Source organism: Pagrus major, chromosome 11 (assembly GCF_040436345.1).
Source record: "Pagrus major chromosome 11, Pma_NU_1.0".
Classification (NCBI taxonomy): domain Eukaryota; kingdom Metazoa; phylum Chordata; class Actinopteri; order Spariformes; family Sparidae; genus Pagrus; species Pagrus major.
Genome location: NC_133225.1, coordinates 20,419,412 through 20,446,755, shown reverse-complemented (window position 1 = coordinate 20,446,755; position 27,344 = coordinate 20,419,412). Strand labels below are relative to the sequence as shown.

Sequence of the window (27,344 nt, the reverse complement as noted above, 5' to 3'; positions counted from 1 at the left end):
GCCAGTTTCAGTATTGATACTGAACGTGCTGTGTGGTTTTTGTGAAATAATTATTCCACTCTAAGTATCATAGCCTGACTTTACTAAAGATAATGCACTATTGTTACAATGCACCATTTTAGACATTTAATTTTAGATGTGGCTGATTTATGGGTTTTCATCAAATATTAGATTTGTTTTAGTCTCACTCCAACAGTTTTTAAGAGATCCATATTTTTGCATTAAATGAAATAACCCTTAGTTATTGAGGAAACTGATTATCTCACGATAACTTAAGCGTCTTGTGTTTTCTTTGCGTATCATTTTGTACAAAGGTATTTTTCAGTGAGAGATACTATCAAGCCACTTTAACACTACACAACTTTAGTAACAGAGAGGGAGAGGACATCAAATGTATCTACTACACTCTTCCAATATGCATTAGGACTGTGTGTAAAGTGGCTTGAAAAAGGCCTGGGGTGGGATGAGAGGGACTGGGATGTAGGACAAGGATGTGCCCACTAAGCTTTTGCATGAGCAAAAGAAAATAAAGTGGAAATGTGAGTGAGTAAAATGGCTATGAAAGGCTAGAAAAAGATGAAGCAAATGAAGTTTGGCTGAGAAGTATTCACTTTTGGACTACTGGTAGATACAATAACCTGCATCTTTGCCTCAGATATGGTCTTCTTATACATAGGCGAGCGTATGACATCCTGAAATGTGAAAAAAGTGATAGGCGAGAAAATGTTGTAAATGACAGCTTTATTCAAAATATTTCAAAAATAACTGAAACCATGTTTTCATATAAATAAACTCAAGTGTGTGAGTGTTAGTCATGGCTCTATGCAATAATAACACTAATGCTTTTAAAAACAAGAAGAAATTACTTAAAATGGCAGTGATCTCAAAGTTGTGCGAATATACAGCCCTTCAATTCCACACAGAAAGTGTGAAGAATAATTAATTTTATTTTTTTTTTAAATGTCACAGATAGCACAGTTATTCTAAGATCAAGACAAAATCTCCAAAAGCTGTCGTCTCAGACAGAGTACAGAGAGAAGAGAAGGAGGCCCATCAGAAGCAGCAGCAGGCTGGGGTGGATGGATCCAGCATGGTTGGGTGGGGTCAGTATGCAGTCATTGTAGGGCTCCAGGCAGGCAGCATAAGCCATGACGTGGGCAATGTAGTTCTGCTCCTGGACCCCGTGGAAAAGGTGTGACATGGGACCTTTGGCAAAGATGGCAACATCCTCGATGCCATGGGTCTCTGAATCAAGAGGGACAGGGGCCTGCTGACGGTACTCTTTATCCGCTGAGGAGGAATAGGACAATGGTGCGTTATATTAGCTTCTGTTAGGGTTTTCTGGCACATACGACAGATATAACTACTCCAAAAAAATAGGAGAGGGACCACATGTGGAGGTAATAAATGTTAACAGGAGCATTATACAGACAAATTTCAACCCTACAGTATTAATATATAGAGGGTTAATTATGGACACCTGACAGTATGCTGAAATCCAATTCACCTAAATTGCAAAAAAAAAATGGTTCAAGTCCTTCACAGTATACCAAAAAGAGACAGGATGTTATAAGCTTTTTAACGGCAGTATTTATAATTATTAAGTTTTAGGAGGGACTAAGTTATCAGTCAGTTTATCTTCTTAAAGGTGCTATATCTAAGTTTTTAACGGCAACGTAATGCTAACTTTTGTTTTCCCTCTATTTCTGTCACTTCTTTCTTTGCTTACGAACATGGTTTCTTGCCTTCGAGGCACTACTTCTTCATCCTCACATCGTGGACTGAGGCCAGACTAGACGCGACAGTAACTCACTATTGCCTCTTTTGAGATATAAAGTCGTATTACGAGACAGGACGTGCAGAGGCTAGCTGGTTAGCATGCAAACTTTCTTCAAACTCTGTTGATCATTTGAGTTAATTTTTATTGTTTTTTAACTAAAATTCTCACTTAAAGCTCTTTTAATGACTATAGGATGAAAATGTTATAGCTTTTCATTGTAAAATATTCAATAAATTATGATACACTCATAATATGATAACAGTGAATAGGCTATATTTGTATTAAAGGTCTTCTATTTTTGTAGAAGAAAAAAATATCTGTGACATCTGTGTGACAAGTGTTTTTTGCAAGAAAGATACTACATGCGAATTTCAGACGAACAATATTTGGTTGATTTAATGTAGAGGATAGAAATGATAAAGGTGTTGGATATTAAATGAAACACTGAATTTCAATGAATTGCTTGGAGCTATAACAATTTTTTTTAAGTAAGCAGGGTAATATCTAATCGTCTTGCGCTGTATATTCCTGTGGTGGTTATGTGTCACTGAACACGTTGATTCAGTCCTTCTTTAGGGTTTGCACCTCCACAGTAGGTATCCTGTTCGGCCACAAGATGGAGCTACTATATTACTTTGTCTTCTTTAGACGGGTTATCAATGTACACTTACAGGAAATTGTCTCATTCATATCTGGACGTATTCCATTGACAATCTGGTATCCTGGTCCATTTCCATACACAGCAGTGGTGAAGTGCTTGTTGTCGTTAGCTAGTGATCTAGACACCCCTGTAAAGCGCAGGACAAAATAATATGTTCAAACTTGGAACTTTAGATGAGATTCATTATTCATTATCCGATTCTTAGAGTGCAGTTTACCTAAAACAGAGTTTCCTCTGGCAGAGGATCCTCCAAAGGCAAAAACATGGGAGTGGTCAGCAGTGACGACAGTCAGGGTGTCCAGCTCACTGGTGAGTTCAGCTGCTCGGCCGATCGCCTGGTCAAACTGCACAGCCTCATGAAGAGCTTTTTTGGCCTTCCCTCCATGGTGAGCATGGTCAATTCTCCCACTTAAAGTCCAAAAAAAGAGTACTTGATGAATAAACAAAAGTAGCATATCCCTCATATTTTTTAAGTGTTTTCAAATCTTATTGTGATGTTTTCTATGAAGGATGTATCATGCAACTCCAATAATTCAGCCAAAACTAAAAATGTTTCCAGAATAATTTATAAATATTGATGATGTGATGTGGTTTGCCTCCAGAAAACAGTTACACTTATCTTCCACAAAGAGGAAATATCCTTTTGGGTTCTTGCTGAGAATCTTAATTGCTTTCTCCACCATCTCCGTAAGGGAGGGGTCCATGGACGGATCACGGTCCAACTCATAGCGGCAGTCCTTGGGCTCAAAGAGACCTAAATGCAGAGCGAAACAGCAGGCCTCAGTTTTTAGATGTTCCCATGCATGTTGATTAGAACCATCAGTGTTAGTGCCATGATGAGATAAAATGTGCTTCAGTTTTCAAGTTAAGGTTTTCTGCAGAACAAAAACATTTAAAACAATTATTGTGTTATTGCTCTAAATTGCAAACAGATGCTGTAAAAGGGAAGATAATCTTATGATGTTTTTAATTGAGACCCTGTTTGATTCACCCTTTTGGCCCAAGGAGAGTTCAGGTTAGCCGTTATACATCAAATCTTAGTGGTTTGAATGGTTAATTGATTATCAAAATAACTTCAATAGGGTCCGGACAGCAATAGTTGAGTGGTTCACATACAGTTAACAAATTAATGAAGATTCAGACTCAAAAGATGTGATTTATATCTCATGAAATCCACATGGTAGACTGTGAGAATGCAGTAATGTATGTCTATACATGTACAGTAACTGGTGAATTGATCAGTTCTTCTTACCCATCAGGAAGTCCGTATTTTTAGGGTTGATCTTATCAAAATCAGCTTTGTTCCAAACATAGTCAACATTCTGTAGGAAATGAATCAGAACAAACAAATTAATTTTTGGCAGAGCGGGGGAGGGGCTGCAAAATGTATTTAAATAACTCACATTTAAGATATTTCATTCATCCATACCTTTTTGTTCTTTGTCCACTCGAGAACAAGATTTTGTCCATCATTTCGGTCTCCTGTATAAGTTGGGTACTCCGGGTCTTGCATATTTTTGGGAAACATGTACTGACGACCTCCACCGAGAATGACCTGGAATCGAGAGACATGGTGGCAGTTTATACATATGTGTGTGGAAAAACTCCCTAAAGTTTTAAAGGGATGCGAATATAGTCTCACTTTCTAATCAGGATGAGGCTAATTTTACAATATTTCTATGCATATGCTTTGTCATTCAGGTATAGAAAACTATACTTGGGAGCTTTTTTGCTGTGCTACAAAAATACTTTCATATTAAGGCTTACATTTATTTCTGTGTTGTGAACCAGTTGGTAAGCAATGTCACGGCAGCCATTTTGGATGGCCTCAGTAGTGAGGTCGGAGTCAGAGTACCAGTTTCGGTTGGCAGTGTGAGCGTAGGATGCACCAGGAGAGGCGTGCTGCACTCTGGTTGTGGTGACAATTCCCACAGATTTTCCTAAAAACACACAGAGTGGCTTACGTCATAATTTGGACATGTTTAAATAGTGACATGGATAAATATTAGATTAGATCAGGATTAGTTTCTGACCATATTAAGACTACAGAGTAATACCGATCTGTCTGAGTTAATGTCCTTAATGAATAACACGGTGCAGACTTGTCTAAACAGTGTCAGAGATATTAATCAGAGTCTACATGAAAGCACTGTAAAGTAAAGCTGTGTGAACCTGAACATACCTGCTAACTTGGCACGGTGCAGAACTGATGTGACCTCGTTCCCGTAGGATGTACTGCAGTTGTACCTCTTGGCGGCGGCAGAGACACCAAGGGTGCCGTAGTTGGCCTTCACACCACATAAGTAAGCCGTAGCTGTGCCAGCGCTGTCTGGCATCTGCTGGTCCACATTGTATGTCTGCGGGGGCCAAATATAAACAATGAGTTAATATGCACATTTCTTGGACTAGGCTGCATGCACATGTACCCTCAACTTATGAACATTAATAACTTCAATTTAGTTGTTGTAATAAAACACCATTTTAATTATAATGGAACAGCAGGTTCCAATTATGTGTTTCAAGGTTTGCAGCAGGGTCCACTAACTCTAATGTGAACTAAAAATCATTCAGAAAGTTTAAATACACATTCCTATCTAGAAGTCTGAATGTGTTGATCAGTGAGGACGGACCTTAGACAGGGCCAGGTGTGGGAAGGTATCCATGACCAGACTGGTCTCCTCCCCAGAATGTCCGGCCAACTGGCCTTTGAGGATGCGTGCAGCAGTCACTGTCGGTATCCCCATACCTGGAAGCAGGTGGAAACACAGCTGAGTGTTAGATAACATCGGCCAGGCAGGCACAGGGATGCCATTGTGCTCTGTGAACCTCATACACCTCAGCTGATAGAGGGCAGTGAGAGACATACATAAGAGTTATTTACAAGCAGAAATGTCTTTTCTTATTCTTTCTTATATTTCATGAAAAATCCAACATATTTTTTCCAACATTCTTTGGGATTTTACGCTCCACTGCTGCATGTTATAGTTTGACTGAATAAAGCATGAACTGATTCTCTTTCTGCACTGTATTTGTGTGTTAGTAACTATATGTAAACCACGTCATGTCATCATTTTGTCATTGTCGCTGTGGTCATCTAACTGACCATCAGATTCAATATGTTTTTAAAGTTAAATAAACAGTTTTCCCAACATAAATCTGCAAAATGTTCGTGTGTCAAATCACTTTCACAGTTTGTAATTTCTGCCTCAAAACAGTAAGAAAAGACGGAGATTGATGATGTTGTGAAGTAATATGGGATCATGGGAGTTGTTGTCTTGGATAACACAACAAGGCTGTAAAGGCGGACTAGTGAATAGATTCATTTCTGTTTGGCATTCTGATGTTTAATGTCCCGAAAACCTCATTTAGCCTCTCGTCAGCAACCTCCTTTTTTAAGGCTCTTTAAAGCTTTAAAATTTACTGGAAGGGTTATTTACTGTCTTGTTTATTATTCATCTTTCAAGCTTGCGCTCAAAAAACCCATTGACTTTGAGATGAGACAACCTTACTCAATTCTGGTTTTAGGACTCATAACTGCAGCAATCTAAAGTCGATGAAAATTAATAATCTTGCTCTATCATGCGTGAGCAAGAGTAAACAATATTGTGTCTAGCCAGGTAGTTGAGTGACTTCCTTCTGAAGCATATGGTGTTTCCTTGATAAATATAGCTACTAGAGGGGGTAAAGGGGATACGGTGCTATTAACAGGTGACCAGGTGAAATGTACCTTTACGTTGAATAAAGATTTCTCTGGGTTTGAACACAGTTTGAAGGCTACATCCTCATGTCATTTTTTGTTTTTTATATTTCCTGCCTTTGTCTTTATCCTGCCTTTTTTCCCGTTCACCTGTGTTTCATTAGTTAACCGTCCTTGTTTGTTTCGTCCATGTGTTTTCCCTCACTTGTTGTCAGTTTGCCTCTTTTAGTCCTCGTGTCACTGCTGCATTTTCACATCTGTTCCCAGTCCTGCTTTGCTCCTCATGTCCTCCTGCGTTCACTCATCCTTTGTCTTTAATGTTCCTGGTTTGTTCCGGTACCTATATGGTTTGTTCTCAGTTTAGGCTTTTTGTATTTTTATTTAAGTTTTTTTTTTTTTGTTATTATTTGCCACAACCTAATTATCTATTTTGTTGCCTGTCATTGATTTTTGGGACTTCAGCTTTTGTTTTTTTCTAGCCGTCTGTCTTGGTGTCTTGTATTTGAGTCCTCTTTTGCCAAACCTTACAAGGTCAAATCATTTTTAGACATTTTAATGCTGAAATGTTTGATATTATGCCTTTAAGGGTGAATATGTTATTCATCCTTAAGAAGGTATTGCCACTGTGTCATTCATACAGTGAGAACTCTGCAGTTTGTTTTCACAAATATGCCGCTTATGGGGTGATTAAACATTACTGATCACTCCCAAATGCTGATAAAATCTTAAGTGTGCTGCAATCAGCATGTGTGTGGGTGGGGGTGGAGGCAACTGTAATCATAAATCCATAATTCATCTATCAAATTTAGTCGAGTGGAGTTGCCAAATGCTGATCTTGGATCACGGAAACAAAAGGAAGTAAATGGCAGTAATTATCTCAGTGTGTGAGATCCCGGGTCATGGCCACATGACTTATCAGCAAATATCAGCCCATCTTGTTCGACTTCTTTACACTGGATTCATGGTTAATTATTGATTGCTGATTGTAAATAAATGATCCAAAACAGAGATTTTAATCAGAAATAGTAGCCAGTCATCCAAACAGTTTAGAGATTTAACAGTCAACCTGACCTTAAGTTATGCATCATGTCCTTAGTTGAACTCCTTGCAGTGGTTTACCTTTTTTGGTGTTTAGATCAGTTAAGAACATGAGGAAATAGCTACATATGCAGTGTAGACTGTGGTCTAGCCTCAGTTCACTTTGTTATGTTTGGCTCTCCAAGCAGCGGTAACTGCTGGTGATCAGGTATCAACATTCATCTCCCTTTCCCCATAAACCCACACTTTCTGGGGTCACATAGTGCATTGGGTTTGCATTGCATTCTCTTTTCCACAATGATGATGAGGCTCACACTTTCAAGCTCTGATGGCTTCTTCTCACCTGAACAAACGGACTGAACTCAAAGGTGAAAATGTTATAAAATCAAAGTAAGTACTTGAACTGTGTGAAAGCTCCTTTCTCAGACTCACCGTCCCCCAGGAAGAGGATGAGGTTCTTGGCTTTGTGGATATTAGGCTGAGCATTCATTGCAGTGTAAAGAGCCTGCTTCGCTTTATTGTTCCAGTAATCGGGATGGAGCTCTTCCTCTATGAGCACAGAAAAGACAATAGTGATCCACAAACAGAAGTGGCATTTCAAATATATTTTTACACTGTAAGTGTGTGGACCTATCTAAGCTCGTACAACTTAAATTTAATGTAGACTTTTACTTTTACTCCTGAATGTATCCTACAGCATGTCTGTGTTGTGTTTCAAATGTAGTTTGAAAGTCAGCATTCTTAGTTTCTGGAGATAATCAAAAAACATCAATATGTAACATATCCTTACCTGAAACAGACACGGTCCACTTCACTGAAAGGAAAATCAGTAATCCAGTAAATATGAGTTTGTGTGTGCCGGCCATGGTGCTGACCAGATGTGCTGTAAAGAAAAAACTAAGCAGGCTTACACAAGTGCTTGTCTGCACATTAAGAGGCCCTTTATAGTTGCAGCAAAGGAGCAAAGGGCGCATGAGGGAGCCTTTCAACGTGAGCAGGAGGATATACAACACACACACATACACACATAAACACACAAAAAAGTACATTTACTCAAGTACTGTACTTAAGTATACATTTGTACTACTCTTACTTTACGTGAGTATTTTTTTTTCACATGCCACCTTGTACTTCTACAGTTCTACAATAAAGAGGGGAATATTATACTTTTCACTTCACTACATTTACCGGACAGCTTTAGTTACTAGTTGTTTTACAAGATAAGATACCATCACAGCTGTGATGGCATTACTCTTTTTTTAGTACCCCTGTGTTTGAAGTTTTGTGGTATGGACAGCAAATTAGAGAGGAATACCTTCACTTCTGGTTTAAATAGATACTGTAGAATACAAATGTGTATGTTGTAGTCTTCAGGTAAACCTGATTGGAAATTATATATATATCTTTTATGTTGAAGTGATTTTGGCGATGCCATCGTGGTGAGCAATACAATTAAAATGACACCAGAAAATGCAAATGAGGCTTATTAATTATTAATCTTAACTGTGATCTAATGAATCCATTATCTGATTTTATTGTTGGAATATTGCACACTGTATGTTGAATGTTAACCAGGAGCAGCTTCAGTTATTATTGTCTTATGGCCACCATAAATCATCACATAATAATGATGATGATTACATTGTTTTATTGTACATATTTTATCGCAGCTTTACTAACCTCTACAGCTACTATTTAAGCTGGCCAGAATTCAGTCCACACTTTGTTAAAACAGTTTTCTAACAGAGGAACTATTTATTTGAATTTGTGGCAGAATTAATTGATAACATGTGAGTCTGTGAGTGTTCAGGTGGTCTGACTGCACATCTGTGTGATGTTTTTCAGCAGTGTGGTTAAAAACCCTCAGCGCTGTTACACCGACTGGCCTTGTGGTTCAGACAGACCGTCGCAAGGTCACATAGATTTTTTTGTCAGTATCAGCATTTGAGCGGATTACAGCAAAGGATATTGTAAAAAATGAGCTCTGAAAACAGAACTGACTCTATGGACACAAGTATGACAATGAGGCGATACAGCATTTCACAGCCTGTGTTGCAAGGATTCACAGAATGAACTTGACCTCCCTCATTTGTCAGTGCCATGGACTTTGATTCCAGTTACAGAAAGGTCCCAGGGTCGATCCTTTAATAGGCTTTATGACTAAAGTATCACTGAAGTGAATGAATTGTTGTAAAAGAACACATGGTGATGTTTTGCTTTGTGCATGTTTATGTGGCATTTTGTTGTGTTTCCAGGGTTTCCAATGTATTTGGATTTTGGACACTACCAAGGTGTTAGTACAACTCCAAAGTGTGCTTAGATGAAATACATTATACTGCAGTTGTACTTTAACTGATACCTGAAATGATCCCATGACAAAGGCCAAGAGGCCAAAGGCTTAGGTTTTTTATTGCTTACATTAGACCAAACTGTGCCATGCCCTCTTCAGTTTTTTTTCTTTTTAAAGAAATCAGTAAACCCTTTCCAGAAAATAGCCATGTTTCCATATATGTGCCAAGCAAATTTGAAGCAAACTGAAGGAATATGCAAATTACGTGCATTTCCATAAACTGGGTGTGTAGTGTAGTTTCACAGGAAGTTGGCAGTGTAGGTAGGCTATATTACGCATGACTGTGACAAACAGAGTAGAAAAAATAGAGCCTGTGAACCGAAAACTAACCATTTGTTTGCCAGCTGCCAGAAGAAGTCCATTTGCCTTGGCCATGACAGAAACATCTATCAGTTGCTTTTTCTTTATGAAACTAAAGAGGCCATAAAAGAAGATGTTAGATGTCAGACCTCTTTAATGTTCAAGACATGATAGAGAAAATCCAAATGACAAGCTTGATTGAATGTGAAACCCTGAGTCAAACTGACAAACAGGAAAGCCTCCATAAAGAGGTGTACCTTGAAGAATTACCATAAAACAAATAGAACAATGAAAGCACCAATACATTTTTCATCCTTATTTAAGTGACATTTGCAAAAACACAGTATAAAAATACATTGACAATATTTGCTTATAAAATACATTCATGTACAATCCAAGTTTATATATCAAGTGACAGACAATCAGACAGAAAACAGATTTTGCTATTTGGAACCGATGAGGTCAAGATACAAACGTAATAAAAATCTTAAAGCTACATATTTCCCAGTCCTGAAAGAGGTACAGCATCTTTATGATTTCTTGTAAGGTATGCGGGTATCGCAGCTTGGCATGATGGCTCATAGTTCAGCTTTGTGTTACTGTCATAAAGTCACTTGTTCCACATGGACAGTTACCATCATGCACATCAACAGATGTGTGTCCCGTCTAAGTGTCCATAAACTGAACAGTGAGCCCTCAGCCTGCTGGCTTATTTCAAGTTATTCTGGATCAAGCCTCAGATGAATGTGTAACTAATATATTACAGCTCCTTGCAAATGTTTGATAGCTCTGAACATGCAGAGCGTAGCAGAGTTTGTATTTAGCTGTAGAAAGTAGGAAGAGGAAGCAAGTTAGTAGTCATTTTGCAGTAAACTAATGATCTAAAAACTGAATGAAGGTTCATGTTTGCATATCTTCTTTTGTTCTAACCTGCAATGTCTGCCTGTTTGTTAGTCTGGATTTAAATAAGAGCTACTACATGCGTGTTTAACATGCACTTAAGGTCAAAAGCTCATGTGAATGTACGCTCTGTGATCAGCATGTATGCAAGTATAATTCTGTCAACACATACAGTACTGTATTGGTTTATCCCTGCATTAAGACTCGCCATCCTGTGTGCATACAGTGAATGTGTGTGTATTTATGTTTAGTGCATAAAGTGTCTGTATTGCTGCAGGCATACAATATACTGTGTAAGTGTGTGTGTGTGTGTGTTTGGGGTCATCTGAGTAGACAGAGGAGACCAAGAAGGCCAAACAGGAGGGTTGAGGGTGTGTTTGCACTCCCACTCGAGGTGTGGCTGTGGGGGTGAGGCGGGCAGTTCCTATAGGGCTCTAAACAGGCAGCGTAGGCCATGACGTGCGCCACATAGTTCTGTTCTTTAACCCCGTGGAACAGGTGAGCCATTGGGCCTTTGGCGTAGATGGCCACATCTTCTCCGCCGTGCGTCTCAGCATCCAATGGGACGGCAGCCTGCTGCATGTACTCCTCATCGTCTGGAGAGAGATGAGAAGAGTGTTAGAAAACACTGTCGTGTGCAAACTTTCTGCCTGGATCATGAATTGTTAAAGCAAAACAGATGCTTTTATAGATGTGTCATCATAAATGAAGCATGATCTTTTTTTAGTCCAGATTAACTTCTTCTTCACTGTGTGTCATCTACAAGAAGACTATTTACTAAGACTATTTACTAAGACTATTTAAATAGTGTTTGCTCACAGCACTGAGCCATACAAATGAGGTGTATCTGTTCCTAGAACATCATAATTAGTGTTGTTCCAGGGCCATCATTGCAACTGAACAATTACATTGTTGTGATGTCATAGCTTTGAGACTCATGTTGGTGTTGTTTCTGGAACATCATAATTAATGTAGCTCCAGGAGCATTATTTTTACTTGTAAAACTGTGATGAAAACCACATCTGTAGCAAGATGTTGTGGCTGAGCTGGTAAAGCGTAGGATTTTGGATTCTGGTTCGGATGTTGTTTGGCATCTGTTATAAGACGGTTGACTTCTACACCTAGTTCAGTTACTAATTTTCGTTTCTTTTAGGGTTTTCTGTCTTTATTTGGCCAGGTTTAGGCAACAAAAATACTTAGACCAAACCCGGCATTGTGGCAAAAATGCCGGGCCTCCCATTCATTTTGATGAAGGTAGAACAGTTTTGGCTGTGGACCGCAGGGGCTGCCAAAAAAATATGCAGCCGGCGGCGTCCAAGTTGACAAACTCTTTTGGAGAAACGCAACTGGACATTATGTTGCACGTGATCAGACTAGCAGCATGAATGACCAACAACACAATGTAATGTGTCATGTGTATACACTCAAGGATCCCCTTTGTTCGTCAGTTCAAACACCACCCACACCAGAGAACATCTTTCAGATTACATTTGCCTCATAAATGTTTTAGTGGCTGTTTTGCCCACAAAATGGTGTTTTGTAAATCTTCTGTAATTTACCTAATTAAACTTAATTACAACACTTGCAAAACCCAGAAGGTACTTTAAGTCCTTTTGATAAAATTACAGCATTTACTCCCTGACCTTTCTAAAGTGAAGTGTACTGGCAGATTACATAAATTATTCCTCCCCAAAAACAAACATACAATGCTGGAAAACAAGTAGGATACTAAAGTGCTGTTGCTGTTGTGGTAGAAAACAACTGCAGTTTTAAAAAAGGGTCCTTAGTTTTTGTGAAATAATGGTTACCAAATCTGTTCGACACCTTCATTTCTTTTTGGCTAGTCATAGCTCTTCTCTAAAAAATACTGCAATAGTGTTTTGGCCTCAACCTTTAACAGAATCTAAATGCCTACTTTAACAGTGCTTCATATTTCTTTCGATGATGCATAAAGTTTTAGAAATGAATCCCTCACTTGTAATTGCATGTTTACGTAAGGTACCAGATGAGTGTGCACTTTTGAGACACAATTACTGGTTCCAAAAACATACAATGACGCCATGCCATTCAAAAAGACAAAATTGGGGGGTTTTAAAAGGCAATTCATCCCTGGATAGAAGTATTTCCACCTTCAAGTATACACACTCATGCAATGACTAAAGCGAATGATGCAGAACAAGAGGAGGAGGACCTGGATCATTGCTGTCCAGTCTTCCACAAAGAAATACAAACAGCCTTTTTCAAGCGCAGTTACATGTAGACACAGAGGCCTGTGCAGAGACTGGAACAGAAGAGTGTACAATAAATGCCATAAACATCATATTTCATCTACGCTTTCCAGAGTAAAACACAGGCATGAGTCAGCCGTAACCACATCAGTTCACGCTGTCTGTACACACATCAGCACAGACGAGTGCAGCATCTGAAAGACATTAGTTTGTGCTTACAGTAATCCACCATTGTGATGTTCCCTCTGGTTCCATTTATGTGGACGTAACCAGGGCCGTTGGCGTAAAGGATGCTGGTGAAAGGCATTTTGTCATCGGCTTTCTTTGGTGCCAGACCTGAAAGACAAAATATGGAGAAGAACATGAGTGATATTTGTCACTGTGTCTGTCACAGTCACAGTCATTTGTCACAGTCAGTGACAAATACCAATTTTTGTTGGTATGAAGCTTTAGTGAGAATAACCTGTGAATATTCAAAGCTTCAACGAGGTGAAGGGGGTAACACAAGCTATCATACTTTCCTCAACTTTGTGGTCATTATTTACTCATATACTTTGATATTATTGTTATTATGGGAGTGATTTGCGATGAGGACAAGAGGGGAGACATCAGCCACGGTCTTGGCAAGCAGTTTCATGGCACAAAGAGGGTCAAGCATGCACTCATCACAACCCTGTACTCGCGGGATTGCATTTGAGCACACAGAACAGAATTATGCCCTCCCGAAGATGGTTTTCCACTCACAGATACTGTTCTGTGCACTCACAGAGAAGAAAACAAAACGCAACACCATAGAGGAGCTTCATTTCTCACTCTCGATCCTCCCTTTTCCTCCTTGGAGGTCAATTACCAAGGCAACAGTAGCATCTTAGAAGCATTCAGGTCAGCCTGAGTAATCACCGACATATGTAAATGTCTTAAAACTTTTTAATTCTAGGCTAGTTCTGTGTGTTTTGCATCCAAATACAAATCCCTTTGCTATTCTTGACTTTTCCAGCCAGTTTCTGTCTGGACCACGTTCAAGTGTTTGTGCTTTGACTCATACCAAAGATGGGATTCCCTCGAGGTGTGTTGCCACCAAAAGTGAAGACGTGGGAGTGGTCAGCAGTGACCACAGTGAGAGTATCCGATTCTCTGGTTAGCTGTGCTGCTCGCTGAATGGCTCGGTCAAACATCACAGCTTCTGTCAGTGCCAGTTTGGCGATGCCATCGTGGTGGCCGTGATCGATTCTTCCTCGTAACAGAACAACACAAAACAAGCAAATTAGACTTGGCCCAAAACATGTGACTAGTACACCTCTACTAGACTCATATGAGCATCAAGTAAAGCATTTTAGAAAATTAAAGAATGAAAACTCTAATGGATACTCTATTTTACATGGATTGGTCACTCAAGGTACAATAAGGTACCCTCATTCTTCATGATGATATATTAATAGTGCTGATGCAGCATTACTGTAGTACTCATCTTCCACAAACAGGAAGTATCCTTTGGGATTCTTGCTGAGGATTTGTATGGCCTTCTCTGTCATCTCCACAATGGAGGGGTCACGTGTGTTGTTCCGGAAAACCTCAAATCTCATGTCCTTCGGCTCAAACAGACCTGGAACCACCAAACAAAGGGACAGAATATTTTACTGTAATAAAAAAAAACATATAAAAAAAACACTATTGTACAGTGGTAATGACGAGTTAAATCTAAAGTGACAGAGCTAAAGACAGAGTAAAGCAAAACAAGACGGGAGGAAGTGAGAGAGTAAAGAGGAAAATCACTGAACTGACTGATTGTAAACTAGATTGACTTACCTTGTTATTTAGCTGACATGCTTTGCTAACATTCACAGTTAAATCCAAGCTGCTTCCAAGATAATGACTCCCATTTATTCATAAATCACTTACAAATTACGCCATTAAACATTTCTGTCTATCTTCATGTTAATAATACTAAGACTTAATTACTGCCATTTAGAGAGGCCTGTTCTTTAGTAGGTAAACAACAGTAGTAAAGATCTCAGATAGTACGCATTACTTCATTATGCATGAAAGCAATATGACTGCAATATGATAACAGTTCAGCTGCATCTGTATTACTGTCAGACGCATCGCAGCAAGAAACATGCCCTTTGGTTTTTATGACTACAGGTAGGGTTGATAATACCAGCTAACTGTGCATTTACAGGGCACAGTCATGCCTACTTTGCATGGCTGTAAAGATGAAAGCTGACCTTACTGGAATTCTTTTTTTAAGCCACTGAGAAGGTTTCATAATTAAGATAAGAAGCAACAGCGTAATATCGATGGTGCAACTGACACAGTGAGCTGTCATGGCCACACGTGCTGCTTTCACCGTCACAGGAGGGGCACTTTAAGGGAGCTTAACTACCTTAAAGTGCCCCTCCTGTCAAAAAGGTGTTTCTCTTCTAGTTCCTACCGATGAAGGTGTACAAAGAGTTTAAAATATTGTGTTTATGTGTGTGTGAGTTTTTACATGATGGATGTGTTACACAGGCATTATGTATTTTGTTTATATGCCTGCCTGTCTATCCTACTTGTGTGCTATGTGTACTATATGGTGTCAGTATGTGTATTATGCACTGCAGTAAGCTCACGAGTATCTGCTTATCCGTTCAACATCTGTCTGTGGTGTCAAATCTATACCCACCCATCAACCGGTCTGTAGTTTTAACATTTATCTCGTCAAACTCCTTCCTGTGCCAAACGTAGTGTGACTTCTTGTTCTGAAAAACGAACCAGAGAAAAATGTAGTCTGTGATTTCTATTTTACAAAATACAATGCAGTATTCAACAGCAATGTTAAACAAAACCTACGTGTTTAGCCTTCAGCCACACGTCGATAAGGTTCCTCTTGTCTTTGCGGTCCCCTTTGCGAGAGGTTGAGGTCGGGTACTCGGGGTCTGGGGTGCCTTTTGGTGTCATGTACATCCTCCCTCCCCCCAGAATCACCTTAAAGGTACACCAGACAGAATGATTACATTTACAGTGACACTGTAACAAAGTCCTCTGAATGCCAAAGAGTTGTGTTTCATGAGGAGGGTGAAAATGACTCAGTGAATGATGATTATGGTTAAGCTGGACTAAATCAGAAAGTGAGTCTTGCACGTATGCCTCACATGAACTCTACTGGAAGGTCCTCTTGTTCTTGTTTTATTTGTCTTCTCTGCAGTTAAACAGAACAAAGTCACTGTGCACTCATTGTACTTTAAAAAAAATGAGCCATAGTCTAATAAAACCCACATTTACATCAGGGCAATATACTGTATGGTTACATGACAGTACTTGCAAACTATCTTCAAACGGTTCCTTATCCAATCACAAACAAAACAATCATCATAGGATTTACTATTGGAGATAAGTTCAGGACTACTGCTTTGTTTCACATATGCAGGGAGCCATATGGGATTAGTACAGTATGTACAGTGCAGTTGGTTTCACTTGAACTTATTTTCAAATATGTTGGCAGCAATAAAAAAAATCAGCCAAACACATTTGTTCTTACATACATCAATGTCAACGTTGGTGACCAGTTGGGTTGCGATGTCGACACATCCCTGTCTACGGGCGCTGGACGGAAGATCTGCATCACTGTACCAACTGCGGCTGACGGAGTGGGCATAAGCTGCAGCCGGGGAGGCGTGCTGGACACGTGTGGTGGTGACTACACCAACTGATTTACCTGGACAACAGCGAGACATATACAAATCAGAGATAAAAGTGTTAGGAGAATCATTCACAGTGGGATTTTGTTTTTGTGACACTGATGCAGATTAACAACTAACACATGACAGTGGGCCATTTAATACACGATAGAGGTTTACTTAATTAGAATTTCCTGGGATATAAAGCTGCTCTAGAGGAAGAAACAAGGATACTGGCTCAGTCATTCACTGTAGTCGTCAGCTACTCACCCTCCTGCTTATGGAAAGTTGGGTGAAGTTTCACAGTCCACAAAACATTTCTGGAGCTCCACAGCAAAACAGTGTTGCAGCCTTCTCCTAAACAACTGAAATAGCTGAGGACTTGTTTTACCACGTAAAATAAATAAATAAAAATAAAAACAAGAAAATGGCTCCATTCAGCACATCCAGCGTATACCAAGTCTCCTGAAGCCACAAGACCACAAATTGATTTGAAAAGACGTTATTTACACCCTTTTAAAGGCCAAAATCTTCAATGTAGCCACAAAGCTAAAAGCGTTAACATGCACCTCGTCTGAAGGCTGTGTACGAGCTCGGCCACCGACAAGGGTGTAAATAATATATTTTCAAATCAATTTAGGATCTCAGAGCTTCGGGACACAAGTCCTCATCTACTTCAGTTGTTTAGGAGAATGCTGCAACTCTGTTTTGCTGTGAAGCTCTAGAAAAGTTTTGTGGGCACCTGACTTTCCATCAGCATGGGGGTGAGTAGATAATAAGTGAATTTTTATCTTTGGGTTCTACCATCTTTCCCAATGAAGCCCTGTGAAGAAGGCTTTTACTACAGCAATTAATGGGTGAAAAATGGAAACCACTGCTCTTTACATATATTTTCCACTTTATTGGTTTTACTTTGTTTTACTAGCTTCAGGTGTTTGATGGGCTGACTGCCAATAGTTTACTTAAAATGCCAATTAACTTTCCTTGGAAACATTTTGGCTGTTTGACTTCAACAAAGAAGTACTGCCTCCTTAAAATTGGTATCATTAAAACTTTATTGCTTCACAATAAAATCAGAAAACAAATGCTCCTGTATTTTCTAAACACGCTGCAATAGCTATTAACATGTATAAAACCACTGTATCCATGTAGGGCACTGATATAATGAGAGAGAGATGCAGAAAGACTTCAGATAAAGACTTCTCATAATGGACACTAATGAACCCTCAAACAGGAATCGTAACAGGCTGTGCACATGTTGTTGGATCAGAAGCACAAACGCTGGTCAGTGTGAAATGATATATTATTTCGATCTATTCTGGACATTGAACTAAAACTGCTGACATTCAAGTTGCGAGGAAGGTGCTTATCAGATGATTGTTTTATTCCTCGTATTCCATTTTCAGATGAACTGTAAAATGGTCAGTGCATATCTTGAGATAAGAATGTACTTCAAAACAGCTGACCTTTCCATTACACACACACCCACCACTCAGCCAAGGCATTTAGTGTCTTTACCTTGTGCTTTAGCGCGTCGTAGCACAGAGTAGACCTCGTTACCGAACGTTGTGTTACACTCGTAGGCCACTGCCTTAGCGCTGAGCCCCACTGTCTTAGCGTTGGCCTTCACTCCACAGTGGTAGGCTGTAGCCGTGCTAGCGCTGTCCGCTACCTGCTTATCCACACTGTAGGTCTGTGGAGCAGAAACATCAGTAAAGACATAACAGGTAGTATTTACCTTTCCATATATTATAGGTAAGAACACACACACTGAACACTCAGACTCACTCACACTTACACTTTAGTTACAATAATTGAGGGATTATACGCAGTCATTAAGATGAATCCAACTTTAATTTGATTTTAAATCTGTTTCTGCCGCAATGTCAGCATTTTCATTTAAAGTGTTGATTGTAGCTAAATCCCCTGAAGAAAGTCTTTTCACACAAAGGTTTGAGTACTTAAATCAGAGCTGGATTGGTATGAGGCAAGATGCAACATGTCAAGAGAACAAAGCATGAGAAACATGGACACACACATGCTAAGCCCCAGCCTTCTTTACGATTCATCTGCAGAGCATCTCTGAATGTTTATTTCCCTCTCACTGTCTGTCTCTGTGTCTCTCCATGTGTCTCACTGTATTGATTTATTTACCAAGCAACCACACACACACACACGTGCACACACAAAATACATGCAAGCATGTGAGAACTCTCACTTTCTTTCTCTCTCACACGCATCTTTTAACAACAGTGGTCAATCTTGGAGTCCATCCACTGATATCAATGTTGATAGTGTGTGTGTGTGTGTGTGTGTTTGGAGGCAAAGCAATTCAGAGGTCACAGAGTGCAGAGACATAATAAAAACTGCTTTATAACTTTGAGCATGACGCTTTTATGCGTGAAAAGTGTTAAATCAGAGCAATGCCATTATTTTCGCTTTTCTCATTTGAACTTAAAAATAAAACAGCTAATACTGCACAAATCAGATGTTTTTAAGGGGATACAGTAGTAAAGTGATCACTATTAAAAGCTATAAACGATAAACTATAAGCTATAAGCTATAAAAAAAAGTTAAACTGTAATGAGGTCAGGAACATGTACAGGTATTCACTGGTAAATAATAAATATATGAAAATCAAGTATTCAAGCTGAAAAGCTTTAGATGATGCATGTTGTGAATGAAAAATGTTACTACCAGTACAAGACAAGAGCACTGATTGTAAAATAATCTTCTCTCTGAAAACTGAGAAATAATTCATCAAACACATCTGAAGTTATATGATTAAACCTTACTGGCTCTTTTGAATCAGAAATTGTGTTGTATTCCACAGTAATTGGTGGTTGAGTGTAATGACTGAAGACTCAACAATGGTGTGTTATCACCTTTGACAAGGCCACATATGGGAAGGTGTCCATGGCCAGCATTGTTTCCTCCCCTGATCTGCCCTCCATCTGACCTCGCAGGATCCGAGCTGCTGACACTGTGGACACGCCCATCCCTGGGAGATAATGATTGACAGGTGAAGGTAACAGTTAGGGTCAATCTATAGTTTTTTAATTTCACAAGCACAAGTCTACTGAAATATTGAATGACATATTAAAGAATGATCAGGAATATTGGGATTGTGTTAATGTCATGTGAAGGTTTTGGTGCTCTGAAGACCCAAGAATACAGTTCTCTGTCCAGTTTGTGGACATTTAGAAAATCCAGGACGACAATATTAAAATGTGTTAGTTTTTAAAGCTCAGGCTATAACTGTCACATGAGAGGAAAACATTTTGATTTGGTAATTCCCTGAGCAAACACAGTCAAGGCCATTAGCATCAACTGAATCCACAAATACAGGGCATTTAGGGGAAGTGGTTTTGTAGGAGAACCACAATTTCGAACAAAATCACCACACAGGCCAAACACTGACCCTTCCGGGCAATTTATCAGACCACTATTGACAGAACATATAACATATAAACATCCAAAGGTACTGCTAAGTCACTATTTTGCATTTATTACATAAAACATACACTAAATGCCTTTTTCTAAATCACTTAAGGGACCTGTTTTATATCTTCCTGTGATCCACTGTTGGATTTGACCTCTGACTTTGAAAACCATATTTTACGAAGCCCATGGCACTATGATGCACTTAACTCTCCCTTCAACATTACGGTCATAAAACTGAGAACATGCTCTGGGCTGGGCATTGCTGGCGAAATACACAAAGAAGACTCGACCACCCAGAAATATGACTCAGTGGGGCTGATTTAAAGCAGATATTCTGGTAGTTAACAGGGCAAACACTCTTAAATCTCTGCACGTTAAACAAAAATTTCTCTCATGCCTCACCGAGTAAATACCCGATGCGAGTGACCATTAATGTGAAAAATTTGACAAATCCGTTTCAGATGGGAACTTTCCCAAACTGGCACCAGTCGTCTGTTTTGTAGACAGTCGAGTTACTAAATGCAACACGCTGCTAAAGCAGGAGACATGTAGCGTGTAGTGGCTCTTCAGGGTGAAGACCTCCAAACTGACTTCCACCTCTGAGGTACCCTGCATAGTATTTGACCAGTAAAATGTTATTGAACAATGTTTTTTGCGAATAGTGCCCCAACAGACGATGTGCCAACACATGCAGTGAAAAAGAAAACTGCTGGCAGGAAAACGTGGATGTAAACAATGCACAATATAAAATGCTCTAAACAATTTGCCCTGCAAATGTTTGCACTCAACACATTTGTGAGACCTCAGGGTTACACACAATGTGTTTTAGCTAGCAACAACAGTTACTGTTAACGGGCAACTAAAACCACTTGGTTACGGATCCTCCTGGGGTCAGCTGAGAAAAAAAGTGTAAATCTGAACTCTTGGTTTACAAATTGTTGTGCACCGTTTATAAAATGTGTTTGCACTTTAGTGTACTTCAAATGTGAATTTGTAGTGTTCTTGTGCTAACATTAACCATATATATATACATCTGTATATATTTATAGTAAGATTTTCCGTGGGCATGGATTATCAATACGAGAGACTGGTTTATAAACCATGCAAATAGTACAGATTCACACATTGCTCTTTTTTTCCCAACTGACCTCAGGGGGATCCACAGGGATGAGATGTGAACTCATCCTGTCAAAGAGATTAATGTCACACTGCTTCTGCCTTTCTATATCTGAGTCATTACTCACACAACTCTTAGTGTGGCTTGTCAAGCTCACACAATCAATCTAGAGCTTTTGAACAAATGACCAAAGCTGGTCAAAGTTTTATTATGACCGCTAGCTCATCCGCTCTTACAAATCTGGTCACACGCCTGCACTACCCATCACACCCAATCCCTCAATCCAGCAGCAACTTTTTCTGCTCAAACTTTAACCAAGTTGGTATTTGCCGGAGTGGATTACATAACGAAAGCATGACCTACCGTCGCCGAGGAACAGGATGAGGTTCTTGGCCTGATGGTCCCGAGGGCGGAGTTTCAGCGCAGCATCTAGTGTTGCCCTGGCCTGAGCATCCCAATAGGCTGGTTCCTTCTCAAGTTCATACAGCGCTGCGCCGTGGAAACACACACATATTGAGAATGAGATATGTGTGTAGGCAGTGTGGATGGCTATGGATCTCAGAGATGCAGCATGTAGAGAATCGGTGTGAGTGATATTGACTGCTTAGTATGTGCAGGTGTGCTGTGTTGGCCTGTGCGGAATGGTAAAGCTCCAGAACAGAGAGGCTTCGAGTGAATTCAAGGCATCCCCCTCTACCGTTTTCTGACACTTTGAATTGTATTTGGCCTTGGGTTAGACAAGAGAGGAGGCTTCTAAAGAGGTGTCAAAATGACAAAAATAGCCAGGAAGACATTCTGGTTGTTGTCCGTTCATGCCTCTGGGAGCCTCACAGTGAAAGAAGTCAAAAAGGAACATTCCTCCGGCCACACACAAAAACAACTGAAAGGCAAACTGTCTGTCCCACAATTTACATAAACAGGTAGACACAGGAAAAAATATACTCACACACTTTTGTCCATCTACACCAACTGACTCATTACATCTACAAACCTGAGTTTGTGCTTACGTTCTCAGGCACATTCAGTCATCGCACACTCACCCTTTTCCAGGTTGAGGTTACCTGCTTGAGTCGCCCTGCGGGTCCATTTGTCTGCCCACACAGTGCTACTAATATCCCAACCACAGGCAGCAAATAATAACTCTGTCGTCTCCTCACCTTGGCTCTCCAAAGCGGCCCGGCCCACAGCCAAAAGCATGGGGCCCAGAAGGATGAGCAGGAGGTTGGGGGCCCCGCAATGTGACGTCTGCATCTCTAATCCGAGCGACCTGGAGGCTGGAGAGGTTGACACAGCCGGCTTTCAGAGCAGCACACCGAGACCAATAGACAGAGGCGCAGGCAGAGAGAGTGTGTGGCTGTTAAGACCTCCGGCCCTGCCTTTTTAAAGCCCCACTGGGTGTGTAGTAAGGAAGGGCCAACGCCAGCTCATAGGCTTACAGCCACAAAAGAGGGAAGAGAAAATGTGAGAGAAGGAGGAAGAGCCAGGAGAGAGAGAGAGAGAGAGAGAGAGAGAGAGAGAGAGAGAAGCTGGGACCACACAGGAGCTGTGCAGCATCGCAGCCCCTCTACTCACTTTGATTCCTGAAAATGCACCACCCCCATTTTATTGTTTTAAAAAGGTTGCTTTAATTTCGTTTTCCCTCTTTTCCCTGGCTCCGCCACTCTGATAGAAATTTGAATGGTCCTTTGATGTGGTAAACGCATATTGGGTCTTTCTATTCAGCAGCCCCTTTAACATTGAGAGAAAAAAAAAAAAGCTACCCAATTTGTGTTGGCATCCATCACGATACAAATCATAACCGTGTCTCTTTCCATTTCTTTTCACCCCCATCCCCTGGAAAAACAGTCCAAGGGAGGAAAGGAAACGAGGTCCAACCTATTCTTGAAATCATCATGATTGAGTCGTGATGTGTTCTGCTTTTCATGTCAGGAAAATGGTATATTTCCATTTCCCCCCCTCTGAATTTTTGCATTTAAAAGACCCCAATAATTTCCCTCTCACCAAGTCAACTTGGCAGATTTTTCCGTGGGAAATGAAGCAGGGTTAGCATTTTTCTCCTGTGAGGTAGTGGAGACTGCCTGCAGAATGAAAATGTCTCTGCTTTTACACAAACACAACAGTTAATGTGTGAAATGAAGTGAGTTGGGCCAACTTTGTTCCATGCGGCCAGCAGAATCAAATTCCCGACGAGCGGCTTTCGCCTCGTGAACCCGCGAGGCTGAATCTTGTTACAAGTCAGGGCATTGGAAGACCTCTGCTCTCTGCCAACCGTTCACCCGTTGCCAACAGGGGTTTGCAGTTAGTCACATGTGCCTAATCAAGACTGCAATAAAATCATAGCAGCAATCTGGGTAAAGAGGCCTCACATGATGTGGCCCACACCACATGCGCTGGAAATACCAGCGGCAATGTGCAAGAGCAGAAAAACTTGTGGAGGCACGTCTGTCTCTCAGTCCATTTGTTATGGGTTTGCCCGTGAGAGAAAGTCTAGCTTATGTTTGGAAAGTCAAATGAGTTTCCTGCAAGACAAGTGTAAACACCTGGTGGCTGTTTTAGGTCTCAGCGTCCTGCATCCACCAAAAAGTGCTTAATGCTTAATCACCATTGTTGGCTGATTATATGGCAAGCTTGAATGCTCGTGGGAATGCAGTGAACTCCTGAGAATGTAGAAGACAAACATAAAGAAAGATTAAGAAATGTATAGGCCTACTTTGTATACATTACAGCAACAGACTCATTTGCAGTCCAACATTCAGTATCTAAATTAAAGCCACAGTCTTATTTTCAGAGGCTCTACTTGATCTACTTGTGTATTAAAGATTACAATCGTTTGTTTAGGTTTGTACTTCCTGCTACCTCCAAGGGGAAGCAGCAGATATCTAACTTTCCCGTTTACAGCAAACACATATTTAATCTGTGTTTTGCCCCAAGCAAAGCTTTCATGGATGTAGTAACTAGGGTAAATGCTACGTTGAATTAAATCACATGCTACATGCAGGAGGGATAAGAGATAACTGCTGGTAAAAAAAAAACATACATACATATTTTTCTAGCCTCCGATGGAGAGCAAGTGTATATGGGATATTTATAGGGTAGCAGATGGTGACTTGTGTACACTATTGAGATCACGAAGCAGAGGAAACCGTACAGTGGGGGGCTCTGTGTTGAAACAGATTTCCTCTTCTAACCGACCAAAAAGGCACCTGTTCTTGGATCTCAAAACTAGGACCCAGCCTACAGAATAATCATTATCTATAGTATATTATCTATAAAGTATATTGTTTTAGATCCACGATTCACTTTCACTTTCACTGTGGAAGGAAACTCTCCACTTGTGCAACAGGATCGTTATCCACCCTTTATTGCTGTTGTCTTCTTTGTCAAGCGTTCTCTTCTGTTACGTTATGCTGTTTTGTTTAACTGAAATTTCAAAAAGCTCATAAGACAAAACAGTCATCAACAAATCGCATTGTATTTGGTGAATGCAAGATCTAACACAATGTTAGACGTGGTGGAGAAACAGACCAACTAATAACTACAAGTTCTTTTGAGGAGTTGTAACGTTGAAGCCCTCGAAGCAAAAATGCTCCCCCAAAGAAAAACGTGTCTTTGGGCGTCCTGCTGCACTTTAAGGTTTGAAGACGATGACGCTGCATCCTCTGTTTGACTCCAGTTGGGGATCTTGTGCAGCTATTGTCCACTGAAGGGCTGAAACTAATGATTATTTTCATTATCAATTGATGTGCTGATTATCTTTTATGATTAATCATTTAGTTAATGAAAGCCTAAAGTAACATCTTCAAATTGCTTCTTTTTATCCAAGCAACAGTCCCACACCCAAAGACTTTTCATTTAATATCATAAAAGACAAAGAAAATCAAACTGGAATCAGAAAAATTGTATGTAAAGGAGCTTCCCTTTGTGTTCGATATGTAAGGAACCTAAAACAGACCCTTTTCAAGTGTATAGAAATATACACTGGTTTCACAGTTACACACATACCTCCTCATACACACAAACAGTCCATAATTTCAGCATCTGGGCCCTGAGTCAGATTCCCCTAAAAGTAAATTACAAATGCTACACCCCCCTCTGCTTCCCGTCTCTGCTCTTAACAAGCAGAACTCCTTTAACCTATTGATTCTGTAAATTACAGTGGTTAGCCCACTTTTGCGTCTAGATTACAACTCACGGAAGGAAATATTTAGGTTCAGGTTGTCAAAGCGAGAATATACATGTGGGTGGTGCCAGACCACACAACCACTATTTCAAAGAAAGAGCCAAATCCTTTGCCCCTGACTTTTTAAAGGTGGCTGCCAAAAGGCTTTGCTGAGATATGACAAAGATAGGGATGAGAAAGTTATTGGACCAAGGAATATTGATGGTGAAAGTTGTGGATGCTTGACAGGATGGTATGTTGAAGCAAAGGGAGAGACAGACAACCATTGGGAAAGAAAAAAGCTAAAGAGACAGACAGACAGACTGCCAGATCTTATGGAGTATAAAAACAGAGACAGCGCTGGTGGAACAATTAAACCGAGTCTGCAATGATGTCTGTGATCTATTTTGGCCTCCTCTCAAATATGCTCCCCCCGTCTGCTCAAACACACACACGGGGAGTGACATCCATGAGACAGATGAAGAATATATCTAGATCAATTTAAGGAGGTACCATAAATGATGTAACCCCTTTTTTATGTGAAGCGCTGGTGACTGAGATCCCATCTCAGAACAGTTGGACGACCAGCCATAAAAGATTTTACTGCCGGCATGCAACTCAATTGGGGGACAATTAGAAGTGAAGCACCGAGAGTCCCGACTCAAGACGGCTCACAGCCGCTACGGAGAGAGATCTCTACCTCAACATCAAACAGTCTAACAGCCCTGAGAAGTGGCCCCTCTTAGTTTTTAATTGGACTCATAAAGGAAATATGGCGTGTGCCCTAATTATGCTATAGTGTGTGTGTGTGTGTGTGTGAGTTTGGATGTGTACGTGTGTGTGACATCGTTAGAGAGCAAATTAAAGATAGTGTTTTAGCAAGGAGCAGAGAACATGTGAGCATGGGAGAGATCGAAAGAAGTTGAAAGAGTTGCTGTGAAAGACAGCGTGTATGTGTGTTTGTGTGTCTGTGTGTGTAAGCCTGCAAACATGTCTGCCTGCCTGCCTGCCAGCCTCTCTGCGATGTGTTATAATTGTCCATGGTTTGTTATGTCTGACTTCATACCTAAAAGTTGTGACAAAGTAAATTGCAGTCAAGTCTGATCCAGGCGTGTGGCTCCAGTTTTTTACTGTGTGCATTGAAGAATATATTGCACTTGACATCATGTCATAAAAAAATGCTTTCATGGGCGTATGGTCACCACATCAAATATTTGCTTATGGCTGTTGGTTCACCCCTTTTTCTCGCTCTCTTAGCAACATCACAAATATTAAATCCTGACTCACCTGCACGACCACATCCAGTGAGGAGAAGTAAGCTTATCATCAGCATCATCTCGCCTCACAGCCTTCAAACCTCTTCTTCTTTCCCAACACTTTCACTCTTCTCTCTACTCTCCTCTTCTTGCTCCTCTTCTTTTTTAACCACCTCTCCTTGTTTTCTTGGGTCTCCAGTGATTACAATCTGCTTCTCACACCTCCTTCTGCAATATTGCCGCGCAAAGTTTCTCACCTCCAAGGTATCCAGAGAAGAAATAAGTGGATGATGGAAAACAAAAAGTTATTTTCCTTCCACCACTAACATTTTGTAGCCTTGGCTTGCTTCTTTTGTTTGAGGCAGAGAGAGGAGGGGGAAACACACTTATGTGGACACACACACACATCTGCACCACCAGCAGCACTCACCTTTTTGCCAGTTTGCGTCAGAAATATCCATCAAATCAGAGAGCGGACCCGTTTCCCTCCCCACGCTGCCCATCTTTTTCCTCCACAATGCATCGAATCAAAGCGTTTTTCTCTCTAGGTCCTTTGTGGACACATGTCTGTCAGCAGCTCACACAGGTTGAGGCTTTGTAGTTTGCTGCAGGAAATGCTGGGATTGGATTCAGTGGAGTCAAACTGGGACAGAGGGTTTAAAGAATGCAGGGAAAACAAACAAGTGTGTAGATGCTGAACATTACTAAGACAGGCATGTGAAAATAAACTTGTACTAATGAGCTAAACGTTGAATGAA

General features: G+C 40.3%; 2 protein-coding genes across 2 annotated transcripts; both read right to left on the bottom strand.

Moving 5' to 3' along the window:
- Window positions 1-1,018: 1,018 nt before the first annotated feature.
- LOC141004977 (alkaline phosphatase-like) lies at window positions 1,019-8,042 on the bottom strand. Its single transcript, XM_073476700.1, has 11 exons — window positions 7,967-8,042; window positions 7,609-7,725; window positions 5,072-5,187; window positions 4,624-4,798; window positions 4,209-4,381; window positions 3,871-3,996; window positions 3,694-3,763; window positions 3,057-3,195; window positions 2,659-2,849; window positions 2,452-2,568; window positions 1,019-1,290 (listed from the first exon to the last, which is right to left on the bottom strand). Exons 1-11 carry the CDS (start codon window positions 8,040-8,042, stop codon window positions 1,019-1,021), a joined length of 1,572 nt encoding a protein of 523 aa, XP_073332801.1.
- Window positions 8,043-11,047: 3,005 nt separating this feature from the next.
- Window positions 11,048-22,422, bottom strand: alpi.1 (alkaline phosphatase, intestinal, tandem duplicate 1). Its single transcript, XM_073476696.1, has 11 exons — window positions 22,329-22,422; window positions 21,535-21,660; window positions 19,496-19,611; window positions 18,129-18,303; window positions 16,476-16,648; window positions 15,784-15,918; window positions 15,617-15,692; window positions 14,423-14,557; window positions 14,000-14,191; window positions 13,174-13,290; window positions 11,048-11,322 (listed from the first exon to the last, which is right to left on the bottom strand). The coding sequence occupies exons 1-11, from the start codon at window positions 22,420-22,422 to the stop codon at window positions 11,048-11,050; spliced, it is 1,614 nt and encodes a 537-aa protein (XP_073332797.1).
- Window positions 22,423-27,344: the final 4,922 nt, after the last annotated feature.

What these genes read in the sequence shown, in the direction of transcription:
- LOC141004977 (XM_073476700.1), bottom strand. Translation starts at nt 8,042, where the DNA reads ATGGCCGGCACACACAAACTCATATTTACTGGATTACTGATTTTCCTT. An exon ending in TTCACAACACAGAAATAAAT is followed by an intron (nt 3,997 to 4,208) that starts GTAAGCCTTAAT and finishes TCTCGATTCCAG; the next exon opens with GTCATTCTCGGTGGAGGTCG. An exon ending in TTCCTCTTTGTGGAAGATAA is followed by an intron (nt 2,850 to 3,056) that starts GTGTAACTGTTT and finishes TTGGACTTTAAG; the next exon opens with TGGGAGAATTGACCATGCTC.
- alpi.1 (XM_073476696.1), bottom strand. Translation starts at nt 22,422, where the DNA reads ATGCAGACGTCACATTGCGGGGCCCCCAACCTCCTGCTCATCCTTCTG. An exon ending in ATACTTCCTGTTTGTGGAAG is followed by an intron (nt 14,192 to 14,422) that starts ATGAGTACTACA and finishes TTGTTCTGTTAC; the next exon opens with GAGGAAGAATCGATCACGGC. An exon ending in TCGAGGGAATCCCATCTTTG is followed by an intron (nt 13,291 to 13,999) that starts GTATGAGTCAAA and finishes TTTGTCTTTCAG; the next exon opens with GTCTGGCACCAAAGAAAGCC.